Source organism: Sarcophilus harrisii, chromosome 5 (assembly GCF_902635505.1).
Source record: "Sarcophilus harrisii chromosome 5, mSarHar1.11, whole genome shotgun sequence".
Taxonomy (NCBI): Eukaryota; Metazoa; Chordata; class Mammalia; order Dasyuromorphia; family Dasyuridae; genus Sarcophilus; species Sarcophilus harrisii.
Genome location: NC_045430.1, coordinates 114,558,550 through 114,580,126, shown reverse-complemented (window position 1 = coordinate 114,580,126; position 21,577 = coordinate 114,558,550). Strand labels below are relative to the sequence as shown.

Here is a 21,577-nt window from a genome sequence, read left to right as displayed (position 1 = left end):
CCCACCCCCTTCCCCCAGATGGCAGGATGACCAGTAGATGTTAAATATATTAAAATATATATACACAATTAAGTATACATGACCAAACCGTTATTTTGCTGTACAAAAAGAATCAGACTCTGAAATATTGTACAATTAGCTTGTGAAGGAAATCAAAAATGCAGGTGGGCATAAATATAGGGATTGGGAATTCAATGTAATGGTTTTTAGTCATCACCCAGAGTTCTTTCTCTGGGCGTAGCTGGTTCAGTTCATTACTGCTCCATTGGAACTGATTTGGTTCATCTCATTGCTGAGGATAGCCAGGTCCATCAGAACTGGTCATCATATAGTATTGTTGTTGAAATATATAATGATCTCCTGGTCCTGCTCATTTCATTCAGCATCAGTTATGATTCTATTCTCTTCTGCATTTCCTCCTACCTAGCTAGAGCTAGTCCTGATCAGTCTCCATTGCCATCTGATTGGCTATGTATCTCCATTCTGGAGCCTCTTTATATTGTCCTTTGGTGACCTCATGAATACTATAAGTTTAATTATCATCTTTGTGCAAATGAACTGGAGATATATCCAGGTTTAGTCTCCTAGCATCTAGGATACCAAATGTTTACCAAACTTCCCCTCTCTATTGAAAGTACAGATGAGGTCCAGGGTTGTTAGTCAGAATTACTATAATCTGAAATAAGCAGGGAGGAGCACTGATAGGATTCTAAATGGATCTTTTTTTATTTTGATAAGGCCTTTTATTCAAGTGGACCTTTATCCACCTGGGTGGAGATTTCTGGTAGAATTATTATTAGAATGTCTAGCATTGACAAAACCATCATACATCCAGTTACTGTATCCAATCAGAAAGCCAAATTATGCTGTCCTCAAACTCCCTGATAAAGACCTACTCTCCCAGGAGTTGTAAGGGACATTAGATGTTATCTGGTTTAAATGGTTCATTTTACAAGAGGAACTTGAAAGAGGGGTTTGGCTAAGGTGATATAAGAGATTTGGGGTGAAACAGTAGATTCACCACTGGAACCCACCTAAATACCCAGATTCCCCACCTTGTAATCTATGATTTTGAACTTGTACTGATGAAGAATGTATGCATAAGGGCTGTTCCCTCCTTTAAGAATGAGATCACATTAATTTTGATAAGACTTAGCTTTCCTCAGCAATATAATCATTTAAGAAAATTCCAAAAGTCTCACTAAGGAAAATGCTATCCACTCCAGGGAAAGAATTATGGAATCTGAATGCAAATCAAAGTATACTATTTTCACTCTTTTTTGTTTTCTCTTTCCTGTGTTTTCCTTTTGCTATGATTCTTTCACAACATGAATAATGTGGAAATGTTTAATACGATTGTATATGTATAACCTTTTATCAAAATACAACTGAACTCCCAAAGATCTTGTAAAGAAGAGAGCCACAACTCAAGAGAGGCCTATAGGAACTGAGTGTAGATCACAACATAGCATTTTCACTTCTTTTGTTGTTGTTTGCTTGAATTTTATTTTCTCTATTTTTTTTCCCTTTTTGATCTGCTTTTCTTGTGCAAGATAATGGTACAAATATGTATGCTTATACTGGATTTGCATATATTTTTACCATGTTTAACATATATGGGGTAAAGGAGAGAAGATCTATTTTACTGTAATTCTTTTGCTAACTGTTTTAGAGTGCTAAATTCCTTTTAGTGTTAGCTGGCCAGTCTAATAGAACTTTTCTAACAGAATAATCTCCATTACATTCTTTATAATTTATTCAGCCATTACTCATATTTCCTTAGTTTCTAACTGTTCTTTATCACTCAAAAAAAAGCTCCTAAAATTATTTTTTAGATATATAGGTTTCCTTTAGTCTCTTTGAAACATAAACCTGTAAGTGGTATCACTGGGTCTAAAAGTATGCAGTTTACTAACTTTGGCATTACAGTTCCAAATTATCTTCAAGAATGGGAGGAACAGTTTATTAGTTCAATTAATGTATTAATGTACCTGTTTTGTGGCTTACTTGATGGCTTAATTCTCCACCCACCAAGCCAAACACAACTCTGTTAGGGAACTTGTCCTTTCCCTTAACTGCTAAAACCATTTTTCCTTGATAAAAACCCTAATGGATTTAGCCCACTCTTAGCAGCATAATAAAATCAGCCACTTAGAGGATGCCTAAATCTACAAATTCTTTTTTTGAGACAAGGGATCATAACCCCAATATGTTTTGGGGGGTATTACCTTGTATTCCATCATTTTGGTGGCCTTAGTATGGGGAGAGTCTGATTGTACCCTATATCCTCAACACTATTTCTATCTTCCAGATGCCTATGTTGGATTTATTCAGGACTCACTTTCCCTTACTTCACCTATCCAATTAATCCCAAATACTGTCATTTCTATCTCCATAATTTTAGTAGGCACTGATTTGCCTACTGCTGATCTAGATTACTATAAAATACTCCCTGTTAATCTTTCTTCATTCTAACTCATCCTCTTTTCTTCTGCTAAAGTAATTTTCATTAAATGCAGATTTGAGTATGACACTTCTATGTTCAATAAACATTAGAAATTCCATACTGTCTCTAGTATAAAACATTGACTCAAACTCCTCTGTTAACCATGTAAAGTCTTTTGCAACTTGGTCCAACTTACATTTCCAGCTTCATTATACACTAGTTCCCTCTCACCTCCCCCCATACTCTGATCTAGTCAAATTGACCTTGTCTCTATGCCCTCCCCCAAATTGCAAAGTACTTATTTTTTTTTTATGTTCACTCTTTATGTACAAAGAATGTTCCCCCTGACATGTATATAAAATAAAAGATGTTCCAAAAAGTCTAACTGAAGTCCAAAGTTTAAAAACTTAATTCATTATGCTAACTTAATTATTAACTATATAACTCATACTTAAAAGACTATTTAAAATGTAAATTCTTGAGAATAGGAAATATTTTACTCTTTATATCCACAGGGTCAGGTATAAAATATACCTAAATACAGTACCAAATATTAGGGCATCTGGATACTGAAAACAAAATTCAGAAAAGAACAGAGATTTTGTTCTGAACTTTTCCAGAAGACACAAAACAAGAAAAACAATACAAAGAAAACAACTTAAGATTTGTCAACAACATGATTAGCAAAATCCCAATATATTACTTAATATTGTTTTTGCAATTTAATAAACCTAAAAGCTAATTTAGAAGCCAGATATTAGAGGACAGCTACAACTTTTTTTTCTGTTTTTAAAATAATTTTCTTGGCAGGTAATTTCCTAAGCATTTGTAAGCTGCCCTGCCCTGTCCCCCCAAATATGAAAATACGTGCATCACATTACAACAAAAAATAAGTTAAAAAACCCACTCATGAAATGTCAGTTACTAAGAACTTTAGTGAGCATTTAGTCTAACAATTTATTTTGCACATAAGGAATTTCAGACAATTTCAAGGTCAAATTGTCAATGAGTGGTAGAGCTAACACTGAGTACAAAGCTCCTGATTACTGGTGTAGTACTCTCCCCTAAAGGTAACCATTTTTTTTGTTTTCATCATTTTCACTGTAATCCAAGACTGACTGCTATGGCCTCTTAGATAAATTTCTTTGGGAATTATTTTGATGATTTTTGATATCATATCACATCATTTCATTCAATTTAATTCAATAGATATATAGTAAGCCTTTGATATGTACAAGGCACTTGAACTAGCTGGGACAAAAATTGAGAAAAAAAAAAAACACAAAAGACATTAACACCAAAATATCCATAGCAGTATGTATTATTTGTTATTAAAACTGGAATGCCTCAACTGTAAACTATTATGTCATAAGAAATAACTACTATGACAAACACAAAGCAATGAACTTATATGAAGTGATAAAGAGTGGAGAAATATATTTTTCTTAAAATCTTGTCAAAATTGATATGTGTATATATATATATATATATATATATATATATATATATATTCATTATGAGGAACTCTGGGGAAATATTGAGGCATTTAGTTCATTTGTGTTGTTCTCCTTTTATTTCTTTAAATAAAGAAAGGGGGATATATATATAAATTATTATAGCTTTTTATTTACAAAACATATGCAGGGGTAATTTTTCAACAGTGACCTTTGCAAAACCTTCTGTTCCCATTTTTCCTCTCCTTCCCCCACTCCCTCCCCTAGATGGAAGGTAGTCCAATACATGCTAAATATGTTAAAGCATATGTTAACTGTACTATATATATGCTTAACTATATATATATGTATATTAATATATGTATGTTAACTGTAATATATATATGCATATATTGTATTTATCTTGCTGCACAAGAGAAATCAGACCTAGAAAGAAGGCAAAAAAACCTGAGAAGGAAAACAAAAATGCAAGCAAATAGCAACAGAAAGAGTAGAAATGCTATGTTGTGGTCCACACTCATTTCTCATAGTTCTCTCTCTGGGTGTAGCTGATTCTCTTCATTACTGGACAACTGGAACTGGTTTGATTCATCTCATTGTTCAAGAGAGCCATGTGCATCAGAATTGATAAAAAATTGGCATATATATATATATATATTTTTTTTAATAGTATTTAATTTTTCTAAATACATGTAAAGATAGTTTTCAACATTCATTTTTGTGAAACTGTTTTTCTCCCTTCCTTCTTTACCTCCCCCTCTACAAGACAGCTAGAAACCTGAAATAGGTGAAATATCTGCAATTCTTTTAAACATATTTCCATATTTGTTATGTTTAGATACCTGATTTCATCAAAGGCACATACATTCTCTGTACCACTTCCCTACTTCTTCCTATAAATTCTTCATGGGAGGTCCCCATCATACATCTTTCTGATGACCAGCTTTATGTTGCTCTTTTCAGATAAAATGGCAATGTGTTACATACAGGCTTCTTACCCCCACTAAGCACTTCTTTATTACGTAGCTAGTAGCTATATAGTAATAACTAAATGTCAGGCACTGGGCTAAATGCTCTCCAAATATTATCTCAGCTGATCTTCACAGCAGCTCTAGGAGGAGGAAATGGGGCCAGAAGGGGTAGAAAGGCTTCCCAGAGGACACAGCTGATCAGGGTCTCAAGTCTTCTTGACCTTCTCAATGTTCCTCTCATGGTGCCACCTAGTGGCTAACCAGAGAGTACAGCAATTTATTACTTATCACTATATATATAGATTGATTGGAAGACAGATGTTCAAAAATAAAACCCCCAAAACTAGGCCTTTTATTTCAGGGAGAATCAAGGGCAATCCAGCCCATCAACATTCTTCTATTAAATTCTAGGTCCAGTTTACCATCCATCTTTAGGGTCTGTCCAAATTGGATAGCCAATTGACTGGTTCATAGAATTTTTTTTTTTTTTTTTTTTTTTTGGGTTCATAGAATTTTAAAGTGGAGGTGAGACAAAAAGATATCCTTTATATACTGTGCTTTTCCCATGTGAATAGTTAGTTAGGCTGAACTTTTAGGCCCAGAGTTCAGAGAGATCCCAGTTTAAAAGCTGCAACAGGCTCTTTCCTGCATGCTGTTTGTACTCCCCTCTCTTTCCCTCCAATTATTATCCTTTGATTGGCTTCTTTTTCCACAACAGTAAAATAGAGATAACAGAACTTGCCCCTCAGGGTGGTGAGATAAAACATATAACTTGCATTTGTAAGAATCTCATTTTGTGAGATAATGCTTATATAAGATAAAATAATAAGATAAACTATCTCACAAAATGGGTTAATACTAAACACTTTGCGAAACATATAACTGCTATTATTTTATTTTTATGGATATCATTTCAGGGGCCCTCTAATATTATGTTTGATGTTATTGACAAAATGTCTTATCTGCAAACATCTAGACAGTGGTTCTCAAAGTATGGTCTAGAGAATCCTGGGGATCTCTGAAACCCTTTTAGAGGGTCTACAAATTCAAAAATAGTTTTTATTTCCAATATGGTAAATGTCTATAAATATAATCCAGATAAATAAAAACTCTTTGGAGAGATCCTCAATAATTTTTAATAGGATAAAGATACTGAAAACAAAAGTTTGAGAACCACTGATCTGATTGGCTAAGATGACAGGAAAAAATAATGATGATTGTTGGAGGGGATGCGGGAAAACTGGGACATTGATGCATTGTTGGTGGAGTTGTGAACGAATCCAACCATTTTGGAGAGTAGTTTGGAACTATGCTCAAAAAGTTATCAAACTGTGCATACCCTTTGATCCAGCAGTGTTACTACTGGGATTATATCCCAAAGAGATTATAAAGAAGGGAAAGGGACCCACATGTGCAAAAATGTTTGTGGCAGCCCTTTTTGTAGTGGCTAAAAACTGGAAACTGAATGGATGTCCATCAGTTGGAGAATGGCTGAATAAATTGTGGTATATGAATATTATGGAATATTACTGTTCTGTAAGAAATGACCAACAGGATGATTTCAGAAAGGCCTGGAGAGACTTACATGAACTGATGCTGAGTGAAATGAGCAGGACCAGGAGATCATTATATACTTCAACAACAATACTATATGATGACCAGTTCTGATGGACCAGGCCATCCTCAGCAACGAGATCAACCAAATCATTTCCAATGGAGCAGTAATGAACTGAACCAGCTACGCCCAGAGAAAGATCTCTGGGAGATGACTAAAAACCATTACATTGAATTCCCAATCCCTATATTTATGCACAACTGCATTTTTGATTTCCTTCACAAACTAATTGTACAATATTTCAGAGTCTGATTCTTTTTGTACAGCAAAATAACGTTTTGGTCATGTATTAAAAAAAAAAAATAGAGAGAGAGAGAACCACTGATCTAGGGCCTTACCCATATAGCCAGAAGAAATTCTTCCATTTGGACTCTGCAGTGGACTTTTTACATGATGGCATCAAAAAGACTTGGGATGCATCTATCTCCCTGTTTTTTGCTTTGTTTAATAATCATTAACTCAAATTAATCTCTTTTGTTACTTCTTTTAAGAAATCTTATGTGATGTTAACATATGCATCAGAAACACCTTGTTGAAGAGACCCTTTAATGACTCATTTTGCTCTACTGAAACACATGCTTCCTTCCTCTCCTCCTCTAGTCAAACAATAAAGTGAGTGACTTGATTAAAGGGTTGTTTTTCCAAGATTACTTGGCAGCAATGTGAAGGACAAATTGGAGGGCCTTGGCAGACTGGTGGCAGAAAGACTAGTTAGGCAGCTATTAGAATAGCTTATATGAGAGAGCCCAAAACAGTGATTACAATACAAGTACAACGGAAAGGATGGGTGTGAGAAATCATCTTGGTGGGATAAGAATTAGGAGAATTTCTGAAATAGACAAGTGAGCAGAATGATTATGAATAATACAACTGCAAAGCTCAGGCCTCTCCAGGCTCCAAGCTCAGCCTTTGTCTTAATCTCCACTTGATGCTGATTATACAAAGATGGGAGGTCTGTTTATCCAACATCACTGGAAGCCTTAAAGATGGAAAGTTGTGGACTGACCCATGTAATATACCTATTCACTTTATCATCTTTTCTAAGTCACTCATGTACTATCCAGGCTAATATAGTAACATAACAGATGAACAGACAAGTACCTATGGCAACACAAGCAAAACAGGGGGAAAAAAGAACATACTTCTCTGTAACTATACACACATGAAATGTGATCCTTCTGTGAGTTGTGGTTGTGCTGATGGAACTGGTGATGTTGAAGGCTCAGGTGACTTGGGCAGATTTTTCACTGAAAACAACACACCAAGAAAATATGAGAAAATAAAAAACCTTTTACAATAGACCTAAAAAACAAACAAACAAACAAACAAAAAAAAAAAACCAAACATACAATAGACCTGTCGTCCTGGGACTCTGCTGAGATGGTAACAAATACAGTAAAAAAAAAAAAAACATAATACAAGGCCCTTCTGCTGTGTAGCTCTCACAGTGATATATAGCATAGTATATTGCACACAGTAGGTTCTTGATAATGTACACAGAATGGTTAAACAGAAATGAATAGATGTGTTTATTTGTTATTGCTACTGTCTAATTCAGGAACAAATTACTCAGATACTATGAAAGTTTTCATTAGAATCTTTGTTTCAAATTTTTCATTCTGGTAGTTTTCTAGACTTCTGATTGATAGCTAAATGAGTCACTCAAGTTCCAAATCTGTCTTGGATTTAATAAATTTTCTAGTTTGGTATATGGACAGACAAAGCAGAGGAGGAAAAATATTTCTTTTCCTAAACAATATTACATTGCTTTACATATATAGCTACATCTGAGATATGTAGTATCATACAGCAGATAAACTATTCAGGATTGGAGATCTGTGTTGTTATTTATATACTAGAATTGACAGTCATCGGCTGAGCAATTTCCATCAAGTAATGTCAAATCTTAGGGCCCTGGTTTCCTCATTTGAAAAATGGGGATAATAAGTTATAAGAGTAACCAATCTGCTGTGCAGACAAATGCAAGTACAGTGCTCTGAAAATGAAGGACAAACAACAACAGACAAGGAAACTTGTGAGAAGTAACATGATTTGCCAAGGGTCAATAAGGATGTGAGGCAAGACTCAAGCATGATCTTTTCTCACTCCAGGGGTAAAGCTCTTTTCACAATGACACCAAACTGCTGCCAGGCTGCAAATGTTGTAAACCCTTAAGGTTCTATAGAAACATGACTGGAGTGAGCTGTTTAGGACAAATTTCAGGAGCCAGTTAAAGGTGAAAAATTTGTAGAAGTTAACTCCCTGCTAAGAGAAGCAAATTAACTAGTGCAAATAACTTGCAGTCAGATCTAAGCAAAGTAATTCAATGTAAAAGACAATATTTTATGGTCTAACAAGAAAAAATCTTAGTACAAAATGTTCTATCTTAGAATGGTAGTGAATATAGGTAACTAGTAGAAAAGTGGCTTTGAGATTTCTAAGTGGCATAGGGTAAGGAACAGCAGTAGTATTGATGAGAAGATGTGGACTTATGGTCAAGGCTTAAACATCTATGTGTGATTTTGGACAAATCACACAGAGTCCCAGTTTCTTCATATGTAAACTGGGGATAATTCACTTATACCCCACAATGGGGAAGGATTTAAGGAAGTATATCCTACTTCTCTCTGGAAGTTTGAAAATTATCAGTCAGAAAAATATTGCCATAACAGGATAATACAGTAATTGTTGAGGTAAGCACTTATAGAGTCTTAATAGGCAGAGTCTTCTGCCTATTATGAATTCAGTCTTCAATTTTGGCAAGTTCATTTTGCACATTTTTTAGAGAACCATCTTCTTGTGATAAGTATCAAGAAGACCCATTTTGTAAGTAAAATTATGACTTTTTTTCAGTGAATGAAAATGTTGTTTATGTTTTTTTATCAAGGTCAAAAATAGAAAAATGATGAAAAAATTATATCAAGTATGAGAATGAGAATAAGAATAATACGCATAATGATACTTACCTGCTATTGCTTGATTTCCTCTTGAAATCTCAGCAGTTGATTCAAAAGAAATGATGTTCTCTTGTTGTTCATTGACACTGGTTATTTCCTTTTCTTCTGAGTTGATGTCCGGTTTATGATTTGTGATTAGACTCACAATTTGGGTGCTAATGAATATAGAGGGACATTTTAAAATTTGGTTCTAGATTATGTAATGAACATCTAAATACAACAACTGAACTTAAGATACTGATTATTTTTTCTTATGAGAGATTATGAAGTTAAATCTTATTCTTCTTTTCTGGAATTAAAGTATTTTTTTCAAAAGTTCAAAGCTGAAAAAAGAAGGGGGGTATTATATTTCTCTTCAAGAACATAAGTAAATTTATATTAGTTCATTTGAGTTAACAATAAAAAACATAATGAATAAAATTACCCAAAACAATTAAGAATCTAAATAAAAATAACCAAAAAACAAATCTCAATAAACACAACTTTTATAAGATATAAGTTAAAATGTTAACAATACAATTGATTTGGGGCAATGCTATTTTCATATGTGTAAATTAAAATTCTCTGGTTTCTGGCATCAGTAATTTTTCTAATAGTTAATTTTGTTTTTACCTGTATGAAATATCATCAGATATTTTTTCTCTATCCTTTTGTTTATCCATCATTTCTTCAGAATTTTCTTCTCTTGGCTCAGATTTAAATAGTGTGTCAGAGAATGAGTCATTATCAGTTTTCACTAACTACAAGACAAAAGTTAAAGTTCTTTCAAATCATTCTTAAATGTTTTCACAGATACATACAAAAAGTACGCTCCCACAATTAAAATTAGGACTATAATATATTGTCTTTGTGAAGTCACTGGTATCATGATGCTTTTTATAAGCTTTTCCAAAACACTGAACACTAATGGGGTACCAAGATTCTGGGCTCAATAATAACATTCCAAAATACATAATAGATTGTAAATTATGTCAGCATTCAGAAAGGGTATCATTATAAAGACCTCTCTTAGTCTGAATGTCTACATTTCAGAGTTACTTTGAGAGAGGCTGAAACTATATAATTTCAATATAGAGGTAGCATGAGGCACTAAGTGGTGCAGTGGATAGAGGACCAGCCCAGAAGTCAGGAGAACTGATTTCAAATCTGGTCTCAGACACTTAACACTTCTTAGTTGTGTGACCCTGGGTAAGTCACTTAACCCAATTGCCTCAGGGGGGAAAAAAAAAAAAAAAAAAAGCATGGTCAAGGGAATGTTTAAAAATATTAAATCCTGGTGCCAAGGTTTATTCATATATCTATAAGCTTATCTGAAAAGTTCTATAATCCCTAGGAATTTGAAGGAACATAGAAAACATTATTTCTCAGATATTGCTCAAATGAGTCCAAATATAATAGTTTATCCATTCAAGATTCATTCATCTACAGTAAGCATGTATTAAATGTTTATTATATACTAGTCTATGTGAGGCATTGGACATGCAATAAGTAGTTTAAACCCTACTAAGGGGGAACTCCAGAGATATCAAGGAAATCAAACACAAAATAAATAGAACAATGTAATTTCTGGAAGGAAGGCATTAACAAAAAGAGAGGGTGGAAACTGAGACAGTAACACATGAGTAAGACCGTTTAGGGACTCAAGGATTCCATTAGGTGGAGGCTAGGACAGTAGATCTGGGAAAGGAACATGCTTCTAAAGGCACAGAGAAGAGACGGACATGCTATATGGAGAAAAACAAATACCTACTTGGCTGAAAACTTAAGACAGTATAAAAGAGAGTAATGTGCAGTAAGCCTAGAAAGATGGGTTGGAGTCAAACTGGAACAGAACTAAGATGGCTGCATCAGTTTGGCAGCTCTGGGGAGAATTTTCTGAGAGGAAGAGGAGAGTAGTAAAGGAGGCCATGAAACAGTAGAGTGATTCTGAGTGGAGAGGAGGGGGCAAAATGGAATGCTCCTTCTGAATGCAGAATTGATAAGGCTATATGTGACTGGAACTGAAGGACAGAGAGGGAAGAATTGAGGATGACATTCAGATTATAAGACCAAGTAACTACAAGGCAGTGAGAGCATCACCAATTGACACTAGACAGAGTAGTCAACAAAGAAATAACAGTTAAGATGCACAAGAAATAAGTCAGTGGCCCTGGCCTCAGAAGTCTGTTTGCACATGGCTAATAAATAAGGTCAATTAGGAAAACTAAAAACAAGGAGGCAAATGAGACCTCATTAGCAATATTGAGAGTCAGAAGGATAAGCCCCATAAGTGTAACATAGCTCAAGAAGGGACTCCCTTATTCAACGGAAATGCTACCAGTAAAATGAGGACATGATAACAACCTATATTAAGATGAGATACTTATGTGAAGAAATTTAGGAATCAGAAGGAGGAAGTATGGTAGAGAGCATTTGCATAAAGATCTATGGAAGAAGAAATAGAAGGAATGTTATCATCAGAATATACTGAACACATGGACAGAAAGGAAATACTCGGATGGCAAATAGTTCACAAGTATGGCAGAGAAGCATGATGCATAAATATTAGGGGACTTGAGATAGCAGATTTTAAAAGGTTCAGAATTTTCATTATTCGGTGTCTATTTTGACTATTTCATGGTGTCAAGGAGATACTAGTGTACTGTATGTATTTGTTGCTGTACAAGTGAGATTAAACATCAGTCTTATTGTATATTGTATGTGGAATGTAAATCCCCATCTTGGAAAAATATTTCTCTTATGCAGAAGAAATATTCTATTAAGAAAAACAAGCATTTAGTCTGTTTATTTCCCTATCTCCTGAAAAAAAAGAAAAAGAAAAAATGTACAGAATTCATATAAAATAAACAAAACAAATTGCGATCTTGGTCACAACCAAAAATGTGCTTCCCATTCTAGCTATTGGTTTCCATAATATAAAGTGCTTTTATTCATTGTTCTTCTATAATAATGGTTGATCATTGCATTGCTTAGGGTTCGTAAATCTTTCAGAATTACTCATTTAAAAAATACTGATGTTATTCTCACTCTTTTTGTTGTTGTTTGCTTACATTTTATTTTCTTCATCATTTTCTTTTCTGGTTTGATTTGATTTTTCTTGTATAGCAAGATAATTGTATAAATATGTATGCATATTCTGATTTAACATTTTCTTTCTTTTTTTTTTTTAATAGCTTTTTATTTATAAGTTATATGTATGGGTAATTTTATTGCATTGACAATTGTCAAACCTTTTGTTCCAATTTTTCCCCTCCTTCCTCCCATCTCTTCCCCCAGATGGCAGGATGACCAGATGTTAAATATATTAAAGTATAAATTAGATACACAATAAGTATACATGGCCAAACCGTTATTTTGCTGTACAAAAAGAATCAGACTCTGAAATATTGTACAATTAGCTTGTGAAGGAAATCAAAAATGCAGGCAGGGAAAAATAGAGGGACTGGGAATTCAATGTAATGGTTCTTAGTCATCTCCCAGAGTTCTTTCCTTGGGTGTAGCTGGTTCAGTTCATTACTGCTCCACTGGAACTGATTTGGTTCATCTCATTGCTGAGGATGTACAGGTCCATCAGAATTGATCATCATATAGTATTGTTGTTGAAGTATATAATGATCTCCTGGCCCTGCTCGTTTTACTCAGCATCAGTTCAAGTAAGTCTCTCCAGGCCTTTCTGAAATCCTCCTGTTGGTAATTTCTTACCGAACAATAATATTCCATAACATTCATATACCACAATTTATTTAGCCATTCTCCAATTGATGGGCATCCACTCAGTTTCCAGTTTCTAGTCACTACGAAAAGGGCTGCCACAAACACTCGTGCACATACAGGCCCCTTTCCCTTCTTTAGTATCTCTTTGGGATGTAAGCCCAGTAGTAACACTGGTGGGTCAAAGGATACACACAGTTTGATAACTTTTTGAGCATAGTTCCAAATTGCTCTCCAGAATGGCTGGATGTATTGACAATCCCACTAACAATGTATTAATGTCCCTGTTTTCCCACATCCCTTCCAACATTCCCCATTATCTTTCCCTGTCATTCTAGCCAGTCTGACAGGTGTGTAGTGGTTAGATTTAACATTTTCTACCATGCTTAACATATACTGGACTACTTGCCATCTAGGGGAGGGAGGTGGCAGAAGAGGGGAGAAAACTGGAACACAAGGTTTTGCAAGGGCTAATGTTGCAGAATTATCCATGCATATGTTTTGAAAAATAAAAAGCTTTAATTAAAAAAAATATTGATGCTACATGTTTAACATATATTGGACCACTTGCTGGCTGGAGGAGGGGAGGGAAGGAAGGAAAAAAAATTCAGAACACAGGATTTTGTGGGGGTGAATGTAAAAAAAAGTGTGTGTGTGTGTGTGTATGTGTGTGTGTGTGTGTGTGTGGAAAATAAAAAGCTATAATTAGGAACAGCTAGATGGCACAATAGATAGAGTGCTGGCCCTGAAGTCAGGAGGCCCCTAGTTCAAATCTGGTTTCAGACACTTAATACTTACTAGCTGTGTGACCCTGGATACACTTATTCCCAGTTGCCTCAGCAAAAAACAAAAAAATAAATAAATAAATAAAAAGGCAGCAGCAGTTATAATTTTAAAAAAATTATAAAAAATTCCCAAGGGGAGAAAAATATTAATAGTCAATGTTGGAGGAATTATGGAATGATATAAGGTGACCACCATGTTTATTTATACTATGGCATAAATTGTTTTCTTGGTTCTGCTTACTTCACTCTGCATCAGTTTCTATGAGTTTTTCCAGTCTCAAAAAGATCTGCTATAAATATTTTTGCAGTGAGATTTGTTATCAATTTCCTTTCAACCTTGCCTGTCTCTTGTCTCTTTTGGGGAAGATAAAATGAGGAATTTTGTGGTGGTTTTGCTGGGGAGGCAGCCTTAGTCTCAGTTGCAATAAATAATTATTCCAAAATCTCAGCCAGCTGGTAAAATGCAAACGTTTATTTCTCCTTAGAAAATTAGCCCGGTTAGTTGATGCCTATCTCTCTGCCTGGCTCCAAGAGATCTTGTAGCTTTGTCCTTGGCTTCTGCCTCTGCTTTTTTCAGCCTCCAGTCAGCTCCGACTCGTGGCTTCTCAATATCTAGTCTGTGGCGAGTAATCTTTTCTTCCAGAGTGTTCTGTCTCCTGTCTCAGAGCCCTGTTGATGTTCCGGAGAAATTCTTCTTTTGTTCCAAGAGCTTCTTCCATATATATCATCTCCCAAAGGTTAACTCCTCCTTCTCGTGGCAGGGATTTTGGGTTATCTCCCAGAGTGCTCTCTGGTCCTAAGAACTTCAAGGGAGGTGTGAATTCAGACTAAGCCAGCCCTGAATTCTCCTGTGAACTCCATTGAGTACTTAGATACATATGAGCTCTAGGTGCGAACACAAGCATTGTTCAATCAGTTCCACTTGGTATCTTGTTTCAAGTTCTGGCCCAAAATAACTCTAAGATTAAATTAACTCCAATGTCTTTAACACTTTGTAAAGAAATGTCTTAACACTTTAGTAAAGATTCCAACAGAATTTACTGTCTACTTTTTAATAAAAGCAAATGATATGAAAAATATAGTCCTCTTTTTGGGTTCTATTGTGTATATGAAATGTTCTTCTTTCAAGGCATTTATGTTCAGAAAGGAATTAAATCAATTAATAAAAGAATATCGTATTACATGATTTTCTCTTATTTAGAATAATTGCTGCTAAATTTTATTTTGTATTTGAATCCTTTCCTTCTGGCTATTTGCAGTATTTTTGACTAAGAAGCTGTGGATTTGACTGACATTCCTGAGAAATCTTGTTTTGTTGATGTTTCAGGAGATGATCAGTGGAGACTATTTTTGCTTTTCCCTCTATTTTTAGTAAATAAAGACAATTTTTATTTCTGATTTTTTTTCATCACTATACTCCAGGAACCGAAGTTAAAAATCAAGAGGTCACATTCTAATAGGGGATGAAATGTAAAGGATAAATAAACAGAGGACAATCACATATAAATATAGTGTTTTCTTCTTTCAATGGGGGACATTAATGATGGGAAATATCAGGAAAGACATCTTTAAGGAGGTGGCTCTTCAAGCGAGCTATGCAGGGAGCTAGTTTCCAAGAGATAGAGGTGAGGAAGAAGAACTCCAGGTACTTGATATAACCTGTGCAAAGATACTAGAGATAAAATATTATATACTGACTTATTGTGTATCTAAGTTATATTTTTTTTTTTTTTAATTTACAGGATATATACATGGGTAACTTTACAGCATTAACAATTGCCAAACCTCTTGTTCCAATTTTTCACCTCTTACCCCCCCCCACCCCCTCCCCTAAATGGCAGGATGACCAGTAGATGTTAAATATATTAAAATATATTTAACATCTACTGGTCATCCTGCCATTTAGGGGAGGGGGTGGGGGTAAGAGGTGAAAAATTGGAACAAGAGGTTTGGCAATTGTTAATGCTGTAAAGTTACCCATGTATATATCCTGTAAATAAAAGGCTATTAAATTAAAAAAAAAAAAAAATTATATACTGGGTACAAGTAGGAAAGCCTGGTTGGAAATGAAGAGTACGTGTGGGAATAATACACATATAACACCTATCATCAGTCTGAGAAGATATACTGGAATGAAAGACTTTTAATTCTAAGAGAAGGGCTTATACTTTATCTTAAAGGCAATGAAAAACCCACAGAAGTTTCTTGACCAAGGAGTGAATACAGCAAGCTTTAGGAATATCAATTTAGCAGTTGTGAGGAGAACTGGATTTTAGAGGGGAGAGACCTATGCAAGAAAATCAATGAAAAGTCTACTGTAATAGTTCAGGGGGGAGGTGATGAGGGCCATGATTGGGTGGTTGAGGTCTAAGTGGAAAAATAGATGCAGAGATGTTAATGAGGCAAAATTAATGAGTGTTAGCTTCTAAATTTTAAGTTAACTCAAAATCAAGTTTAGGTTATAAATCTGAATGACTAGGAGAATATTGGTGACTGATAGAAACAGGAAAACAGCAGAAAGAGTAATTTTAGGAAATAATGATTCTGTTTCAGACATATTGAATTTGTTATGCATTTGGGACATCAAGGTAGAAATATCCTTCAAGGCAGTTGGTGACGAGTTGGAGGACAGGAGAGATTGCATATGGTAATATAAGAGATATTACATATAGATAGTAGTTGAATCCTGAACTTTTTAAGATCACCAAGAGAAAGTACAGGAAAAGGATCAGGATGGACTGATCCTAAATAGCCAGATCCTGATTCCTGTGAGTCAAACCTTGGTGGGTCTTACAGGAAACATCACTCAGAGTCAAGAAGACCTGCATTCAAATATCCCCTATTATACCAACTAATTATATGACCCTAGGAAAGTCTCTGAAACTAGAATTTGCAGAATAGATGCTATTCTCTATCAGTAGTGGGAATTCTTTAGACCAATGAGATCACAGATGTATGTGGTTAAAAACAATCCATAAATCAGCCCAGGCTATACAGTATTCAAAAGGAGGAGGACCCCAGGGTCCAACACTATAGCAAGGTTAAGAAAGATGAGAACTATACAAAGAAATTGGGTTAAGCAATAAAGAGATAAGTAATAAATTTCAACTGACTGGTGGTGTCAGAAGTCAGATTTTAAGGGGTTAGGAAGTTAAGAGGGGATGTAAAATAAGGGCATGGTAAGGGGTAGACAAAGAGAGAACAATAAGTAATTATAGATAGCTTTTTCTAGAAATTTAATTGAGAATAGGAGGGAGATATTACTTTCAGGAGACTACTGAGTTATATGAAGTATTATGTTTTTAATAGGTGTTTTTTTGTTTTTTTTTTTTTTTTTAAAGTAGCAGGGAAGGAGCCAATGGTTGAAAAAGCAAATGAAAATCGGGGAGAGAGAAAAAGATAGTTGGAAGGGACATAGGAGAGCATGGTCCAGGATAAAATTAATTAGGGATAAATATAAAGCTTTATATGACTAAAAAAAAATTGTCCATTTTACAAGTATAAGGTAGGGGAAAGAGATGGACAGAAGGTAGCTCTGAAAAAGAGCTACAAGTTTTAGTGGATTTCAAGCTTTTTATATGGTGGGATATGCCAGTCATGAAAACTAAAAACATCTTAGACTAGATTGTGATAGGGGAAATTATCAGGATTAATGGTCCTATTGTACTCTGCCTTGGTCAGAAACACATATATTCAATCTGGTATACCACAGTTTAAGAAGAGATCTTTTAGAAGAGAACAATTAGGAAGTGAAGAGCCTCCAGTTCATGCTATATGAAGAATAACAGAGCATATCTAGTGTGAAAAATAGAAGATTTCGGGAGGGTGAAATAGGCTTTTAAAAAAACTGAAGATAGGTATCACACAGAATAGAAAAATAGCCTGTTCTCTTTGGTTCCAGAGAACAAAAATACAGGTAGAAGTTCTAAAGAGACAAATTTTGGCTGATGTACAAAAATTTTTCCTAAAACATCAAACCTATCCAAAAGTAGAATAACTGATGTGAGAGACAGTTCTCATCATCAATTAAAGCTGGTAACCAATAGTCTAATGTGCAGTAAGGGAATGCTTGATCAATACAAAAAAGAAAGGAATAAGCATTTATTATATATCTATTACATGCTAGACACTGTGCAAGCATTTTATTAATCCTATCTCACTTGATCTTCATAAGATTAAATTATTATCCACATTTCACAATTGAGGAAACTGAGGCAGACAGATGTTAAAAAAAATTGCCCATGGTCACAAAGAAATTATATGGGGGCAGCTAGATGGTGCAGTGGATACAGCACCAGCCCTGAAGTCAGGAGGACCTGAGTTCAAATTTGACCTCAGACACTTACCAATTCCTAGTTGTTTGACTCTGGGCAAGTCACTTAACCCCAACTGCCTCAGCAAAAAAAAAAAATGAAGTGCTCTAACTGTACCACCCAGCTGCCTGGACTAGATGCCCAGTGAGGAGGGCCTCTTCCTGTGAAAGTTTTACTTTTTAATATTACAGTGTTTAAGTACAGGTTATAAAACAATAATTACTTCACCAATAAAATGAAAGCATGACAAAAGGGAGAAAACCAGAAAGGCTAAAATAAGGTAAGAGAAAGATAAGAAGCAAGGGAAAATAAAAATTGTCACTTTATATGTGCTTATATATATATTTTTTCTGAGTAGCCCTATTAAAATAATTGCATACCTCTTTACTGAAATCCTCATCCTGAGGGTCAACGGCAATATTTTCTTTTAGTTGAGCTACTTCTTCGGCAGAAATTTCAAGATTTGATTCAACATTGCTTTCTGTATTGATGTTCTCTGGTTTCTTAACAGTACTTGATATCAAATCATCCCTCTGATTCTGTGCAAAAAATTGAACATTTATAGATTTACAAGGAATATTACATACACACCTTGTCCAATCACATTGCAAGGCACATCTAAAACTTTCTTGACACATTTCTGGCTCACAAGACATATGTTTATTTGTTCTGAAATGAGCTCTCACTTCTGCCCAGAGACTATAATAAATGAGTAAAGAAACTAATGAAAATCAATCAGAAGAAATAATAGGAACAGTTCCTATTGTTTTTGTTTCAAGTTTTTAAATTTAGCTACTTTGGTGGCTGGTAGAAGTATTCAGACTTATTTAATTCCTACTCTAAAGAATAAAATCCTTGAGAATGGAAAAATAAGAATAGTCATTTGTATTAACGCATTACCTTAAGCCTTAAGGGACTGTTAGAAGGCCCGACTACAGTAAAAACAAAAACTTTGTTTTGTGGGCCTTTATATAAAGAAACTTCATAGCCCTGGGTGAGGGAGATAAAAGTCCTCAGCTACTGCATCTGGCCCGCAGGTCGTAGTTTGAGGACCCCTGCCTTAAGGTTTAGATCAACATAATTAGCCACTAGCAGCATCAACTTCTAGTAACAAAGGGAATGAAATTAATTATTATGATGATGGGGAATAACTTTAGGCTGATGATAAAGGCTAATTTGTTGTAATATTCAGGTGAAGCTACATTATGTGAAAACTTGAAACTCAAAACATCTGATATAAGCTATAGTAGGCTCATTTTACATTACAATTTACATTTTTGTGCCTAGGAGGAAAATACTCTAGAAGGTGAAAGTGAAAGTAAGAAATATAATAAAATTAGAAGATTAAAGAGGCAATAGCAATAATACAAAGTATTTGAAGTATTTGAAGGAAAGTAGGATATTTAGACATGGGAAAGGCCTTTTTCTGTCTTTTGCTACAACTTAGATGCAGGGAAAATAAGAATTCAGAGCAACCCACACCATGCTGGAGAGGGAAAAACAGGGGCAAAACATCAAAATTTGTATAGAATCTCAAATTTTCAAATTTTTTAGAAGTGCATTAACTCATAAAACATGCTAAAGAAAAACACAAAAAACCCAAAACAGTAGATGTAAAGGTAAAGGATCTGGGTTTGAGTTTTTATTGTACCACTTAGCCATTTCTGAGACTTTTTTTCCTTTATAAAATGAAGGGATATATATACCTAAAATTATGTCATATAGAATTATAATATTATAATGAACCACTCTGATCTACATGGATTAACATAACTATAATGAACAAAAAATTGTCATTTACCTGGGTCACCTTAAATGGATTATCTCTGCAAAGTGATGGACTCTGCAGGGGTGACTGGTCTGAAGCACCAATAACTGCTACTCCTCTTTTCTTCTCCCTTAGGCAAGCTTGTTGGCGTCTTTTTATTCTTTCCATTTGTTCCTCCAGAGTCATACGAGGTCGAGTACTTTCAGCCAAGCACAGCTGTTCCACTGCGCTTCTAGGCCTTTCCTTGAAATAAAATTTTTAAACATTAAAAAAAAGAGGCAAAACAGTTTTTTGAAAATCATAACTAAAATAAAAGATACTGCAAAGTGTGTTTCAGTTACATTTTTTCTGTTTAAAATAAGCTAGTTTTAGTATTTAATAACACTTGCTATAAGTTTGAATCAACGGGAGACAACTTTTAACCTGACAAAAATTTTTCTAGAGTATTAGTAAACAATTCAGATTAGAAGTAAGGATCTGAAAATTATCAAGGAGAAGTTTCTGACTTCCTGTTAATATACTTTTATTTTGTCAGCTTATAGGTGGAAATATCAGATATGTTTAGATGGCTTCCAAAATGCAGGTTTTATATTATTTGGTCCATTTTTAACTCCCAGAATGACCACTTATAATATTCAAGAAGACACAAAAAGTAGAAAGGTAAAGTGAAGGAACTTAATAAGAGCAAATGCACAAGAGATGAAGAAGTTTGAAAAATAAGTTTAATTTGCACTGAAGATAGGGAAATTTTAGCTGTTGCCTGGAAATACTGCTATTTTTGATCTTAGGATATATTATCTTCCTAGTAACACCATTGGTCTTAGGATACATTGTCATCCTAGTAACACCATAAATTTCATTTTCCCTTTAAGTACTACAAATGGAAAATAGTCTCTGAATCTCATATTGTACTTTTAACTGGTAACAACAAAATGACATTAACTACTCCATTGTTGCTGCATTTGTTAGGCCTAGAATAAAGCACTAAATAATTTCTATTAGATGTAAGAACTAATATAATGTTCATTAATTCTTCCCCCCGCCTTTTGATTCTTTTACATGCTGGGATAATTTTAAAACATAAGGCAAATTCTACATGTAGCAAAGATGCTTGAATATGCTAGTTTTAGAAAGAAAATGACAAGAGAAAGGAAAAGGTTTAATGGCATACATCTTCATATCAATGCCAGTCTTATTTTTATTTTTCTTATTTATTTATTTATATTATATTTTTTTATTTACAAGATATATGCATGGGTAATTTTTCAGCATTGACAATTGCAAAACTTTTTGTTCCAACTTTTCCCCTCCTTCCCCCCGACCCTTTCCCCCAGATGGCAGGTTGACCAATACATGTTAAATATGTTGAAGTATAAGTTAAATACAATATATGTATATATGTCCAAACAGTTATTTTATTGTACAAAAAGAATCAGACTTTGAAATAGTGTACAATTAGCCTGTGAAGGAAATAAAAAATGCAGGCGGACAAAAATACAGGGATTGGGATTCTATGTAGTGGTTCATAGTCATCTCCCAGAGTTCTTTCTCCGGGTG

General features: G+C 34.5%; 1 protein-coding gene across 20 annotated transcripts in view; it reads right to left on the bottom strand.

Moving 5' to 3' along the window:
• Positions 1 to 21,577, bottom strand: part of PLEKHA5 (pleckstrin homology domain containing A5) — a 192,457-nt gene that overhangs the window by 2,724 nt on the left and 168,156 nt on the right. For 15 of the 20 annotated variants that reach the window (XM_031938381.1, XM_031938390.1, XM_031938386.1 and 12 more), the window contains 5 exons: positions 20,054 to 20,263; positions 18,633 to 18,791; positions 10,056 to 10,183; positions 9,453 to 9,598; positions 7,649 to 7,733 (listed from right to left, as the gene is read on the bottom strand). In XM_031938381.1, the coding sequence (XP_031794241.1) occupies positions 7,649 to 7,733; positions 9,453 to 9,598; positions 10,056 to 10,183; positions 18,633 to 18,791; positions 20,054 to 20,263 (728 nt within the window). Of the gene's footprint in view, positions 1 to 7,628; positions 7,734 to 9,452; positions 9,599 to 10,055; positions 10,184 to 18,632; positions 18,792 to 20,053; positions 20,264 to 21,577 lie in introns of all 20 variants that reach the window. The other 5 variants (XM_031938383.1, XM_031938410.1, XM_031938408.1 and 2 more) reach the window with 2 other exon arrangements.